Source organism: Doryrhamphus excisus, chromosome 8 (genome assembly GCF_030265055.1).
Source record: "Doryrhamphus excisus isolate RoL2022-K1 chromosome 8, RoL_Dexc_1.0, whole genome shotgun sequence".
In the NCBI taxonomy this organism is placed as follows: domain Eukaryota; kingdom Metazoa; phylum Chordata; class Actinopteri; order Syngnathiformes; family Syngnathidae; genus Doryrhamphus; species Doryrhamphus excisus.
The window spans coordinates 16,987,501-17,002,408 of NC_080473.1; the positions used below are offsets into that span (position 1 = coordinate 16,987,501).

A 14,908-nucleotide genomic window follows, 5' to 3' on the forward strand; every position below is an offset into this window, starting at 1 on the left:
ATCTTGTATGGGATTATAGTATGAATGCCCAGAAACAATCAACTTTATGCTACTTGTGCCCCTATAAATGACTTATTATCGTTACCATCACACTATAATCACACTTAATAGCATCACCATCAACTCACATAGCCAGGATAGTCAAATTACTTTTATCCATCCAGCTTTCCTCTTCTAAAATGTGGGACTTTTTCCTGAAAGTGGTTACAAAAATGCAACAATGCCATGCCAATGCCATTTTTTGCTGTGATGTCATTTTCTATGCTGCTCACAGCCACTAGGGGGCACATCTGGAATGTTGGCCAGCTCATCCAAGACTATAGGAGGCTGTTGCCCTGGCAATGGCTCCTCCAATGAAGTTGTGACTGAAAGCAGAGACTTGCCAAAATACATCTACATCTTGTTTAGCTGATGCATGAAGCTCATGGAGGGGAGCAACACAAGTTATAAGTTTAAGATGATCCTCCAAACAAAACAAAATCACATCTTAAAGTGCTTAATTGTGAAATAGTCAAAAGCAGATTATTGGCAGCATAATTAGTTACTTAATGTGTTATGTAGACACACATAACCATAATGTTATTATCTTATAATCTATAGAGATGCATTAAAAAAATAACTCTTCTGGTACCTCTTAAAAAAGATTTGAAAATATCACATAATTAAAGAAGTAATAATTATAATAAAGAGCTAAACCATTATAAATGGGTGCAATAATTTTCAAGTTGACAAAAAGCTACTTTTTACTTATTTATTTATTATTTATATTATTTATATTATTTATTATTTATTTATGTATTTATTTATTATTATTATTATTATTCATACAAAGTAATTGCTATAAAATAATTTAACATCTTAACCTGTGAGAAAGTTAGACTAACTCCTTCCTATATTTTCCAACACAATTCCAGTTTCTAAAACTGATTTTTTCACATGCACATATAATTGAATTCACATAATCCAATTTGATTCCCTTAACAGAAGAAATCAAAATAAGTATTCACATTGTAATGCAGAATCACGCCCAGTGTAAAAAAAAATTAAAAATAAATAACATTAATATCGGTGGTAAATTAAGCCTTAATTCTATAAACGCACACAAAAGGCAATTAAATCCAGAAGGGTGGGGAAAACAGCGTAAAAATGTAAAGAAAAGTGTTTTTTGTTTCCTTCCATGTGCGTGGGTATAGCCTATATTTCCTCTGCTGGTTCTATACTACTACAGTATTATTTGGGACGTGTATATATAAACAGCAGTAGTTTGCTGATGAAGTGGGCTGCATGCAGTGACGCTTCGTGCAGCCATTGGCTAACCTGCCGACAACTCCTCCCTTATAATAAGCCAGTGTGTGTGTGTGCGTGGGTCTGTGTGTGTGTGTGTTGTAAAGACAGCAAATAGCGAGACCGTGTGAGCACATTCCACTCTGCGCAAAGCATGCACACTTTTTCAATGTGCACATGACAGCAGCAAGCAGAGAGATTTTCTAGTGAGGACTTTTCTGCCTCTTATAATCATAATAATCATAATAATGCTCACTTGCCTGCACATGAGCGCTGAAGAGTGAGTGCGCTCCGTGCACATCTTTTCACAGCTGTCTTATAAATAGACATTCTATTTTTTTCTTTTTAAATAGCTTCCCTTTCTTCTCTAAAATTGGCTCCCGTACAAACTGCCGCGTTGGATCCGTCGGCGTACTGCGAGACTCCGGTGTACAATCCGGATCTCTGCCCCAACATGATAGCCGCGCAGGCCAAGCTGGTGTACCACCTCAACAAATACTACAACGAGAAATGCCAGTCGCGCAAGGCGGCCATCTCCAAGACCATCCGGGAGGTGTGCAAGGTGGTGTCGGACGTGCTGAAGGAGGTGGAGGTTCAGGAGCCGCGCTTCATCAGCTCCCTCAGCGAGATGGATAACCGCTTCGAGGGGCTGGAGGTCATCTCGCCCACCGAGTTCGAGGTGGTGCTCTACCTCAACCAGATGGGAGTCTTCAACTTCGTGGACGACGGCTCGTTGCCGGGCTGCGCCGTGCTCAAGCTGAGCGACGGCCGCAAGAGGAGCATGTCGCTCTGGGTGGAGTTCATCACCGCCTCCGGCTACCTCTCGGCGCGCAAGATTCGATCCCGCTTCCAGACGCTCGTGGCCCAGGCGGTGGACAAGTGCAGCTACCGGGACGTGGTCAAGATGGTAGCGGACACCAGCGAGGTGAAGCTCCGCATTAGGGACCGCTACGTGGTGCAGATCACTCCCGCCTTCAAGTGCACCGGCATCTGGCCGAGGAGCGCCGCGCACTGGCCGCTGCCCCACATCCCGTGGCCGGGGCCCAACCGGGTGGCAGAAGTCAAAGCGGAGGGCTTCAACCTTTTATCCAAAGAGTGCTACTCGCTCAACGGCAAGCAGAGCTCAGCCGAGAGCGACGCCTGGGTGCTGCAGTTCGCCGAGGCCGAGAACCGTCTGCTGCTGGGCGGCTGCAGGAAGAAGTGCCTGTCGGTGCTGAAGGCTCTGCGGGACCGCCACCTGGAGCTGCCGGGCCAGCCCCTCAACAACTACCACATGAAGACTCTGGTCTCCTACGAGTGCGAGAAGCACCCCAGGGAGTCGGACTGGGACGAGAACTGCTTGGGGGACCGCCTGAACGGGATTCTATTGCAGCTCATCTCCTGTTTGCAGTGCAGGAGGTGTCCGCACTACTTCCTCCCCAACTTAGACCTCTTCCAGGGAAAACCGCACTCGGCTCTGGAGAACGCCGCCAAACAGACGTGGCGATTGGCGAGAGAGATACTGACCAACCCCAAAAGCTTGGAGAAACTCTGAGGTAACACTAGAAGGTGACACTCCATGAAGCATATTGTGGCGTAACGGCCACATTTGCAAACCTCTTTAGGCGTTCCATAACATTTTTAATGACATTTTATCGTTCAAATGTCCCTCTGATCGGGACACATTTCCAAAATGGCACGAACATTTAGAAAAAACATATTTGGCCCCGATTTTAATTTTCCAAAGTATGAATAACGTTAAAATTCCATTGAAAAGACTTGAAAAAAACACACACACGCGATGTACATTTGATACTGTAAATGTGTTGATAGGTTGTGCTTCCAGTGGTCTGAGATTGTGAATGTTGTTCTGTGACACCTGTTTAACCCTTATTTGCTTTATCTGCTATAGAAAAACAAAACATTAATTTATATTTGCATCAGTGCTAGTCTGTCCTCCTATTCGTTTACATTTTGAGTGTAAAAAAAACAAAAACATTCCATCAATTTACTTGAATTTTTAATTTAAGGTACTTTTTACTTGCTGTTTTTTTATTATTATTATTATATGTTTCCTCTACCATGCTTTTTAGGCCTACCTGATTTTTTTTAAAATGACGACATATATAAATATAGTAAATATATATTACGTTCAAATTGAAAAAGAAATGCACTTGAAATACACTGGATTATAACATGTGTGATCCTTTTTTTAATTTGTCCTCCACTTAATTTAAAGAGCTAATAAAACGAGTTGTTATATATTTGTTGGCTTTTTATTGAACGTGTTTGTCAAAAGTTAGACTTTTATAATAACACGGGGATGTCGTTTCAATTCGTCATTTCTAATGTAAATTCACCAATATTATACACAAAACGTCATTAAATAAGGACAATTCATTTGCACAAAATTACCAGCTGTAATTGCACCTTTTTTATATGACCAAAACGGCGCGTAATCATAATCATGCTTACCTTTGGGCTGACCCGTTTGAAGGCTGGGTCGTCCTCGTCCACCTCGAAGTAGATTTCGCTGGTCGTGATGGACAGGGTCCCCCGGGCCACCAGGCCTGGCGCGACGAGCTGTGCCGGGCTGTTGAGAACAACCGGGCCTGCGGAGAGAATGGCATCACATAAACGTCATTTAATAAAAAACAAAATCTAATAAAAAAAAATCGAATAAATGCTGTAATAAAAAAACAGTTTACACAGTTTAAAGAGAGACGGTATTTTTGGAATTTAGCATAATTCAAATAATCCTGAACAAATATTGTGCATTATAACGCCCCCAAAACAGTTATATTTCACATAAGGAGTGTGAATGATGGGCAATATTTTCCCCAAAAGTGCCGTTCCCCTTTAAATTAGCAGGATTTGCATTATTATTAATAAAAACAAAACACAAAAACATGCGCTGTTGCAGAAAAAAATGCTAATTCAACATTAAACAAATCTAAATGCAACACGATTCCCCCCAAAAAGGACAATTTAAAATGTGATGCCGAAAATGCATCTTGCAATCCATACAAGTGATGCCTTCAAGTTCACGTGAAGAGGCATCTTAGATGGTCTTATCGCATCTTTATTGTTCATCCTGGACCTTGCAGTGACACCGTGGCATCTGTGGAATCGGGATATTTATCGATCCCTTAAACTCAAGAGGAGCTACTTTAACGTGCCATCAGTCTTCATTTGCGTGGCAGGGCCAATTATGGCTGATAGTGTTATAGGAATACAAGTGAATTTGGGCTCTCTGATCCCATGATGGAGATGCACCCCTCCCCCCCACCCCACCAATACAAACATCCACCGCTCTATGTCCCCTCTTAAGCAAAAATCTGCTGGGTGCTACTTGCTGATGCTATCTGTTGTTATGCTGGAGTGAATATTTGCACACACACAAACACGTCATTGCAGTATTTCACCTTGTAACATGCATGCTGTGACATCATTGGACGTAATCCCATTGTAATCCCCTTGATGGGAAGCATATTATATTTTATTCTATTATTCACGTAATGTGACTGTTAAAAGGTTAACGGTTTTGTGTGATGACCAAAAGAGACAGACAGACACACACACACACACACACACACACAAGCCTGAAGCAGTGCAGCCACTGCTCATGCCGAGTTAGAGGATTAGGTCCCATAATCCCCTCAGAGATCCTTTCATAATTAGGCGATATGGCATTAAAATGTTTACACAAGAATAATGAAATTAAGGACAAGTTAACACAGGATTGGGATGCGTATGTAGGTTAAATTCCCAGGCACTATTCGGATTATCATTGCAAATATTTGTCCAGGGGGGCAATTTGCTGAAAGAGAAGAACATGTCCCATTCTGGGTGACAGGGATTATCCGTCGTACTTTATCCTGAGTGTAAAAATGCATATAATGATAAAGGTAAACGGCAAGAAAAGGTGTCCCGGGCATTTCATTTCATACATTTGCACTTTGACAGAGCAGCTGCATTGAAAATACTGCACACGTAAGGCTCAGTTTGCAATATGATATAAATACACTGTATCCTACCTACCAAGAGCCGTTTCTCATATTTTGGTAGCTTTATTTCACTATACAAGAGCAAAATATGAGAAACGGTATGACGTAGCTACCGCAAACTATGAACACAAATAATAAACAAGACTGTTAAATCCAATCAAATGATTGTCTTTGATTGTGGATAGTCTCCCACTGGGGCTTGAGAATGTGCAGGTGTACCTAATGAAGTGTCCCACTGAGTGCACATATTATACTGCCTTATGGGTCGATATACAAATCATGTGAATGCATTTCAAAATTGTACTTTCTCAAAGTGAATAAAACGCACACCCAGATTGTTTAGACCAAAAAAAAACAAGACCTAAAAAAAGATTTATTTTAGTAATTCAATTCAAGCTGGTTTATATATATGGTCAACACTCAAATCCTCACTTATTTGTCACTAAGGCCATCTTAATAATTGGTCATGTTTTTGTTTATAAACATATTTGAAAAACCATCAGCTGTCAGTATGGGTAGCAAAGCAAATATATGAATTGGATGCTGGAAACTTGTATTTCTTATTTTTAGCGTGGCTCCTTTGTAATATTCTGATGCCTTTTTTAAGAATATACAGCAGCTGAATAAAAACAAACAAAGAAAACATAGTTTTCCCCCCGGACCGAGCTTTGGACACCTCTGTTGTAGGACCACATAAACAATGTTTTGGGACATTAAGGCTTGAGTACACACATTATTTTTGTGAATATGGGGATGAAATACATGGGCACTGAGCTGCTTTTTATCTGAAGGCACAACATCCAGTCTCGAGCACAGAGGGTAACGTCTATAATGCCACAGCTTTCAGCATGGTGGAGGGCAAAGCAGGGCTTACAGCTGTCTCAGCCGCCCCCCCCCCCCCCCCCCCCTGGCAGGAGGCGGAGCTTGGCTTTCTGACAAGGATCAAGTCCAGGATCTCTCATGAGGCCTGTTCATGCCTGGGATGATGAGATTTTGGAGCCAAGCAAGCGTAGGGTGAGATTGTAGGTTAAAAACACTCACAAAACAATACAAAGATAATAAAGATTGTGCAGGAAAGGCGGGAGCTCCCCCGCAGGAGGGAACACAAACTGCAATGTTGAGAAGAAAAGTGAACAATACTGGGATGGAAACATTTCAAGAAAATTATGGTCTAAAATTCCAATAAAAGGACTAATGCTTTTGGCTTTTGTGTGTCTATCCTTTCATTACATTCATTGATGACCGGTTTTTGCTCATTCATTCAGAACAGGACTATCCAGGGTGTGGTTTCCAAAATGAAAAGTATCCAAATGGGCCCTTGCAAATATGATGTTTTAATATATGGAAGAAAAACTTTGAACAACCCTGATCTAGATCACATTTGTGAGTTCACAGGTCACCAGTGATGGACCTAAAAGCCTCTTTTCCACTTCAACTCTCCTCACTCCGTTCAACTACTAGTACTGCTTCAGTACTGTCTAAAAACTGTGAAAAAACAAATCTTCCATTTAAAGAATAGTGAAGTAGGAGACACATTTTATCCAAGAGAGGGCTGAGGGGCGGAAAACGAAGAGATGCATCCACGTGGAGACTGTGGAGTAACACACTGCAGCATCTCAACAACAGGGTAAGCAAACGTTAGCATGTTTATTTTACTTTTATCAATGAATCTGCAATAGGTACGCTAAATGGTATCAACTGGGGCCATCTGGACAGTCCTTGGTAGTACCTGCTTTTGCCAATGGCAAACAACAATTAAGGCTAATCTCATGATGCAATAATTTTCTTTTGTGAGGACAATGACTGTTTTGAATCCAGAAAGAGCTATTCAGCCGAATAATTGTTGTGTTGTTTTCTTTGACATCATAAAAAAGCCCAAAAGAGAATAAATCTCATCGATGGAGAGTTAGTTTCCCCCTCTTGTGCATGTTTTCGGGACACATGAAGTGATTTTGAAAAAAAAAAAAAAAAGTGTATTCCGCTACAAAGCGTCTCACTCGGGACTCACCACAAGAAACCACTAATGTCTCACATGAGGTTTTTAGCGGAGTTTGGCTTTACTGTCAATGACACAGTCCAACTGTTTTTTTTTTCCATCGATACTTAAAGTTAAACTCTGGCTAACTCGTCGCGGAGGTTTCCTGTAAAGCCACCCACAGAGGACTGATACTGCACGTGGACACACACACACACACACACACACACACATTAAGAGATGCTTTGTAAGGTGCCACCTCGGCACTGAGTTCTGTCATATCGTGTACTTAAGGCTTCATCTGTAATGAGAGATAATAAATGTTTGTGATATTATTATGTGAACAATGCAGTGCTGGTGATTGTGTGAATTTTAATACTTGCAGTGCTTTGTATGTGTGTCTTATATTCATGTGCAATTTTACTAGTAATATTTTACAAAATAAAACCACCCAAAATTAGCCATTAATCAAAGTTAATGTGAGCAAAAATTAAAACTTCAAAAATGAATAAATGTTTATATTTTCAGCGATGCTAATGTTTGCAAGCAAAACAATAAAGACAGGGAGTACATGACCGTAGATGACCACCATGCATCCCACCAGGCATCCACCAGTTGTTTATGATGCTATTCATGTAGCATGAAAGTCGTTGTTGACTTACCGCCAAAGTTGTCCGTCTCCTTATCCTGCAACAAACCGCCCGAGTCATCGTCTCCTTCCAGAACAAGATCAGTTTCAGGAGTCTGGCTTGGAATGGTTTGAGCCAGGACGGGTATCTTCAACTTGACTAACTCGTCATCTTCTGAACCTGCGAGAGGGAATATAAATAACAATGTAAATAACAAAGTTCGATGTACAGCTCGTATCAGTGTCATCAGTGTCTGGGTCGCTTAGCAACTAGCCAGTGACAATGTCGAAGGAATCTGTAAATAAATAAATACAAAAATAAACAAGTAAATTTATTGTAAGTTATAATTAAGCTACATATGGATATTTTTATAAAAACAGAAATATGTGCTTGATTTTTTAATAACAATTTTATAACTATGCTACGACTTAAGGTGGAATGAAATTAAAACTTATTAGCTCAGAAAGTCCTTCATTTTTGTGTTGCAAGACAGTTCAAGCATTCATTTTATTTTTATATTGTTTTTGGGCATTTGCATTACTTGAAAATACCCCAGTTATTTATATTTTTTGGTAAATTTTCCTAATTATTTTTTTACTGTGCAGACAAGATTTAACAAGTCCAATTCAGCATTTTCACTCAGCTATGCCACTTTACACACATTTACTAAAGATATAATACATTAAACTGAGTCTTTAATTGTTTAAATTAACAGAGGGAGACTCTAAGGGGCACACAATGTTGAATAAATTCTCCTCTATGCTTGTCCATGGAGAAATAAGCTACACTGACAGTCTCTAAGCGTTCTTCACGGTGAAATGCATGATAAACATGCAAGGAGACACTTGCCGATGCCATACTATATAAAAGTTGTTGACTGAATACATTTTCAACATCAGAGGTATATCGGCTTTTATTTTCAGACAAGGTCAACAATGAAAGACCAACAGATGACTTGCGAGGAGAAGTGGGGGGAGGGGGGGGGGGTTGTGTTGCATCTCATGCTTGCCGTCGATTCGCGACATGAGCTGCTTTTGGATACGTGACAAGAGCAACACTGAACAGACAACACAATTAGCTTGTGTTTCCACCAGGACTTCATCTTCTTCATCATCTGACTGCTGCTCAACGGCAAAGATGTCTTCCTACAGTACATCCAGCAAAAACAAAAGGGGGGTCTCACAATGCAATTATTTTAAATAAAGCCCCCCAACCCCCAAATGGGCTTTGCCTTATGAATAACTAGAGGAGCTGAAGATCACACATGAGGGTGACACCTGCCTTATAGCTAATTTCTTCACGTGTAGCTTGTCTAACAGAGGTTACATTGGACTGTTGTCAAAATGGCTACTTAGAGAGGAAAAAACAAAAAAGGCTGCAGCTTCCTGCTCTGCCTCATGTCTGGAGGGCTGTTAGAGTTCGAGGCCAAAGCCTGCCTGCGGCACCATGAGATCAAAGTGTAATGTTAATTGTGTAAAGCATCGTGCTGAAAAGGCGACGAGTGAAAGGCCAGCAGAAGTGCTGATGTTGTGATTGGCACATTTGCACAGGCTTGACTAGACTAAATACACCAAGCTAATTCTTGTAAAACCACACAAATCAAGTGCTGTGTGGGTTGAGCTTTACCATTCGGCTTTCACGGAAAACCCTTTGCCTAGTTTAGCAAAATTAATTAAAAAATGCTGCCTTATTTGTTGATCAAGGTCAAAGCATTGGACCTTTGAAAACGGATGATCTTATAGAGTTTTAAAGGTTGCCTATTGTTCAAAGGCCTTTTAAATGACGTTTCATCAGCAATCTATGTCCGGAGAACCTATTTATGAACATGAAACATGAAAAAAGATTTATCATATCCTTCATTTGTTTGCTCCACCTTCGAGAGAAGAGGAACTCAAATGCTCGCTCTTAAAATTGCGTCTCTGCATGACGTCCATCCATCTTCAATGCTGCTTATCTTCACTAGGTATTCTGGAGCTTGTCCCAGGTGACTTTGGGAAAGAGGCGGGCTACACCTCTCTGGACTGGTTGCCGACCAATCGCAGTGCACATATAGATAAACATTCATTCTCAACATTCACACTCAGATTCATACCTATGGGCAATTTAGAATCGGCAATTAACCTAGCATGTTTTTGGAATGTGGGAGGAAACCGGAGTACCCGGAGAAAACCCACGCATGGATTGATAGCACATGCAAACTCGGTACAGAGACGCCCAACAAGATTCGAACCCAAGTCTTCCAGATCTCCTGACTGTGCGGCCAACACGCTAACCACCGTGCAGCCCCTGCATGACGTCATGAAGAAAAAAAAACTCAAAATCAGGCTTTGCTACACACCTCAAAATATAGCCTGTCAGCTTTGCCAAATATATCCAACTTTAGTCACAAATAACCCATACATTCAAGTTGTTGATCCAGAACACCACTGCACTGTCAAGGGTTCCGCTGGTAAGTATGGAACAAATCAGATTTAAAATAATATTCCATCCTTATTCCATTCTATTCTACGTATAGACCTTTACTTCCTGTGCTGCTGTGTATGCAACCAATAGGCCAGGGAACGTTACACACATTTAAAGTATGCTACAGTACATATACACAAACAGCCATCTTGACCTCAAAGGGAACTCAAAAAGTGCTTTAACTTTGTGGAGCTTGAGCACTGATTATTCTGTTTAATGTCTCATGCTGTCAGATCTCAGTAAATAACGTACATCGCTCACAAGCAGATCGACTCCGCCGTCTCTTGCGCTGTCACTGATCTGTGCAACCATTCCAGCATCTTATGGAATGTGAGCACTATAGAGTCTTAAATATCAAATATATCTCTTTGGGTTTCAAACTCTCAAGCTCTCCCACGCACCCGCATTCCACAGAGAGGCTATTCTGTCTAATGTCTTCTCAATATCTGCCAAGGAATAACAGCAGTCTCGTACTTCCTGTGATGCAAAGCATCATTCCGAGGCGCTTTGAGACACGCAACAGTAAACATCATAACTATGATTTAGGAGCGTTTACACAGTACAGACACTTACTTTCGGGGAGATCTTAATTCTGTGCATGTCTGCTCGAGGCTGCATGCAACACGATGACCATCAGTTCTGACATGGCTACCACAGGAAGCCTTAAAATCAAAAGCTCAAATCTACATGGCTTACATTAAATAAGGTTATTATCACGCTCATTGCAGCAGAGAACGATACGTCCATCTGTAGCGATCAGCCAGCCTCTCACCTGATTGCAGACACAAGGACACCCCGGAGGTAAAACACCCCGTTAAACACTTGGATCAATATTAACGTGACTTCCATTTCATGCTTGCCCGCTTCCAATCAGCCCACAATATACTCCGAGAGAGGGCCGGCGGGTGCAACAGGGCAGGTTATTCCAGCGACACAAATGTGCTGGCTAAGCTGCCAATGTGGCTAATAGACAATGAGACAGAGTGTCCGTGAAATGTTCACTCTGTCTCAAACACTGTGCACAAAAAGTGATGACAAAGGTTACACAACTGTGGTCCTGTTAAAGTTTTAACTACGGAATTGCAGTTTTCACATACTCAAATACTGTATTGTTGTTCTAAATGTGAAAACGAGAAGTATCAGCATCTTTTACATTGCCTTTACAAGCTGGCATTTTCCCTGCCTGTTCTGTATAAAAGGCACTGATAGGGAATGGGGGTACAGAGTCAACCCAGTTTTATCAGAGCCATAACAAAGGTGGGGCAATTCCAGTCCATCAGGAAATTCTGTATTGTCGTTGTTAGGGGTGTCATGGGATAAAAAAAAACAGGAAGAGGTTTCACTCTGAATTGGTTCAGCACATAGATGCGTCATACAACAGCAGCTTGAGATGTGAGAGGGAGTAATCCCTCTCGTTATTCATACACTTGCTTTGTCTCTTTCAGAGGAGGCAGGGTTACTAGCATACACACTATACTCAGAAAAAGAGTGGAGCCTCGGGAAGAGCACTGCAAAGTCATGTAGGAGAAATTGCAAAGCCAAATACCACAGCCCCCAGTGCGGTAATATGAATAACGAAGAACGCTGCCCATCAACACGACAAGCCAGCAATGTGGTGGCAATGTAAACTACACAAAGCTGCACACCTAAACGTTTCCACCCGACCCAGTTTTACTGTTGAAAAGCAAACGTCAGCGATGGCAATTCCACAAGTTCACAGAATGAAAGATGATATATTAAAGGGAATATTACATTATTTTGATGTATTATTGTATGTATTTTTTTATTATTATAAACACTGTATTGTATATCATAACATTATTTAGCTTCAAAAATGTAAAATGTAATTTTGTAATTTGAGGGATAGTAAACATTTCAAAACACCCCTGCTTTGTTTTGTGACACGATTAAATTAAAAAAAAAACGTTTGTCCGGTCATGTTTTTTTTTTTTTTATTGCATTTTCTTTAAAATTTATGTTGAGCTCATGAACTCCCTCTGGTGGCCTGACAGCCATAGCCATGACAGCCATTGAACTCCTTATGGGAAGAATAAAAAAAAAAATGTAGTTTATTTTATTTTATTGGTACTTATCTTGTATATTTCTTAGCTACCCTTTGAGTGTTAAGTTGCTGTGTGATGATTTTATAGTTGAGGAAAAAGGTAGAGGCTCATACACCGGTTCGTTACATGCAGTATTTTGTACAATAACTGGGGCAAAATTTTGGACAAAATGTTCATAGAAAACTGAATCATACAAAAAGTGTGGTGTTTGAAAACGTATGTTTGACTTTATAATGTGCCCAGTTTCCTACTAAATTTCTGTTGAATTGTTTCTAAATCCACTACCTGGTCCCACTCTGATTTGTATTATCATGTGAGCTCACTAGCAGCACAAAGCTAAGAAATCTAGAAATAACTCCTTTGAATGCACACAACAAATAAATAAAGGGAAGTGAGAAAACAAGGTACGTTAAGACTCTGTCAAAGATGACACGGGCCACTCATTCAGAAGAAGAAATGTTCTTTTGTGAGGCAAAACAACTATCTGTCCGCATCTCTTTCATTCCTTCAAGTGAGCAGTGAAGACTGATGTCTGCTGCGAAGCATGCCGCCGCTGCCGTGTGTCTGCCCTCTTCAAACAAGAAAAGATGGCGGCTGGGCGTCTATTGTCATATCCTGTTGTCAAAGAAGAAGACTGCATTCTTTTCGGACAACCTAACGTTTCTTCATTAGTCCCAGATTTGAGCGCTTTAATAATGACTCTCAAGGGTCTCAGATGTGCTGCTTTTTTTCCCTCTACAGACGCTCTGTCAAGTCTGCATGCAATAAAGTACACACGTAAGCTCACCTCTGATCTTCTGCAGGGCGACCTTATGACAAAAAACCTTCAGAACTAAAAAAAAAAAAAAAAAAATTCCGTCATGGCACTGATAGTGCTTGAAAATGAGACCAAAATAAGTGTCTCATTTCAACTCAAATCGCTGTCTCATCAAAGCTGGAAGACAGCTTCAACTTTATACTGTACATTATAAAGCAGTATAATTAGGATCACATTATATCTGGCTTCTATTGCAAAATATACTATTTTAGGTACAATTTAGGGGCTGTCCACATGGGAACATTTTTCGGTTGAAAGTGTTTTATCGTTTGAGTCTTTCATCCACACAGAAACGGTGTTCTGGGTGCCCTGAAATTATATTTTAAAAATGTCTTCCAGAGTGGAACAATCTGGCAACAGTACAGGTGTTGTTTCCGTGTAGACATGCAAAGAGCTGCTTTCTGAAAACGGTAAGGACACCGCCCCTTAGCCACCCTGCCACCATCACGTGTCCAGAAGCGAATGTCAACAAGCGACAAGCCAAGGTAATATTCCAGTGGAAATATTCAGATGACTTCATTCTCCTGATATAGTATACATATATTTTTATACTCCGAAATTACTGGTTAAAGTAATTTCACTTTGTCGTAAGTCTAGACAAGACAACTTTTTTCCCAGTGATCAATTCCAGTCAGGATGCAACTATTTACTAATCCCACATAGGGTGGACACATTTTTTTTAAAACCTGGTAAAAAAAATAAAAATAAAAATCCCAGGAGCATCCCTGTGTGGACATGGCCTTAGTCAGCGTGCCGGTCAACCTGTAGAGGTTTATTTATAATTAATCAACTTATTACATGCCAGGATGTTGCCTAATTAAAGTAACCGATGCTGCCATTGCCATCCTACCGAAGCTCCTGACAGTGGGCATGATGGATGACAATCCTGATAACCAGACTTGTATCATACCCTGGCCGAAACCGAACCATAGGGTTCGGCAACCGTTGCTGCAGCTCTCATTGACAAGCGCGATGAACACAAAAGTAGAGGAAATGCAATCTCTAAATGAATGTGAAATATCTATATATATATTGGATGAGCAATGGGAGGGGGCGGTAGACTAGTGTATGCGGACTACTGAGTCCAACTGCACAAAAAGGTGAGGGGGTTTTGAGCAGAGTCTAAAGCAAGTAAGAAAATAAGTCACCGAAAGGGTTTGGAAAGTTGCCATGTTGGCAACACTAGGCTGCACATAAGCTGGGAAGCCATTCACAGACGGAGACTACATGGCAGAATCTTTCACAGAAAATATCCCAGCATCTATTCTCTGAATTAAACAATCAATGGGAAATTATGCCCCTCTTTGCAAAAACAGTCAAGGGCATGAGCAATAGAATGATTATTGATGGAAATTCAGCACAGGCATAAACGCTATTGAGCAAATAACACTAATGTGCAGATATATGAACTCTGATGGACTATCGTAAAGTTGGCTACATTTTGTTTTAATTTTACACAAATATGGGAACCACTCAGTAAGGCTTACAAAGTTAAGCCTTTATAGTTCAGAGTGTACCTACACATGTAGCTTGCCGAACCCTGCCTTAGATCTACAAAAAAACCTGATACAACTGACTGCTCCTTTAGTTATTACATAGCTTACATACTGTAGTTATGTAAGCTATTACATTACATGGCTGTGTTGCAGGTGGCAACCAACATCACAGCATTGGAGAGGTCTGCACTCTCT

General features: G+C 40.7%; 2 protein-coding genes across 6 annotated transcripts in view; one reads left to right on the forward strand and one right to left on the reverse strand.

The window, feature by feature from the left end:
- Window positions 1–14,908, reverse strand: part of LOC131134774 (neurobeachin-like) — a 189,247-nt gene that overhangs the window by 69,124 nt on the left and 105,215 nt on the right. For all 5 annotated transcript variants that reach the window (XM_058080375.1, XM_058080378.1, XM_058080376.1 and 2 more), the window contains 2 exons: window positions 7,908–8,054; window positions 3,739–3,875 (listed from right to left, as the gene is read on the reverse strand). In XM_058080375.1, the coding sequence (XP_057936358.1) occupies window positions 3,739–3,875; window positions 7,908–8,054 (284 nt within the window). The remainder of the gene's footprint in view (window positions 1–3,738; window positions 3,876–7,907; window positions 8,055–14,908) is intronic.
- Window positions 1,385–6,064, forward strand: mab21l1 (mab-21-like 1). Its single transcript, XM_058080386.1, has one exon. The coding sequence runs from the start codon at window positions 1,739–1,741 to the stop codon at window positions 2,816–2,818; it is 1,080 nt and encodes a 359-aa protein (XP_057936369.1). The 5' UTR covers window positions 1,385–1,738; the 3' UTR covers window positions 2,819–6,064.

Excerpts from the sequence above, each read along its gene's own strand:
- mab21l1 (XM_058080386.1), top strand. The coding sequence starts at position 1,739 with ATGATAGCCGCGCAGGCCAAGCTGGTGTACCACCTCAACAAATACTAC.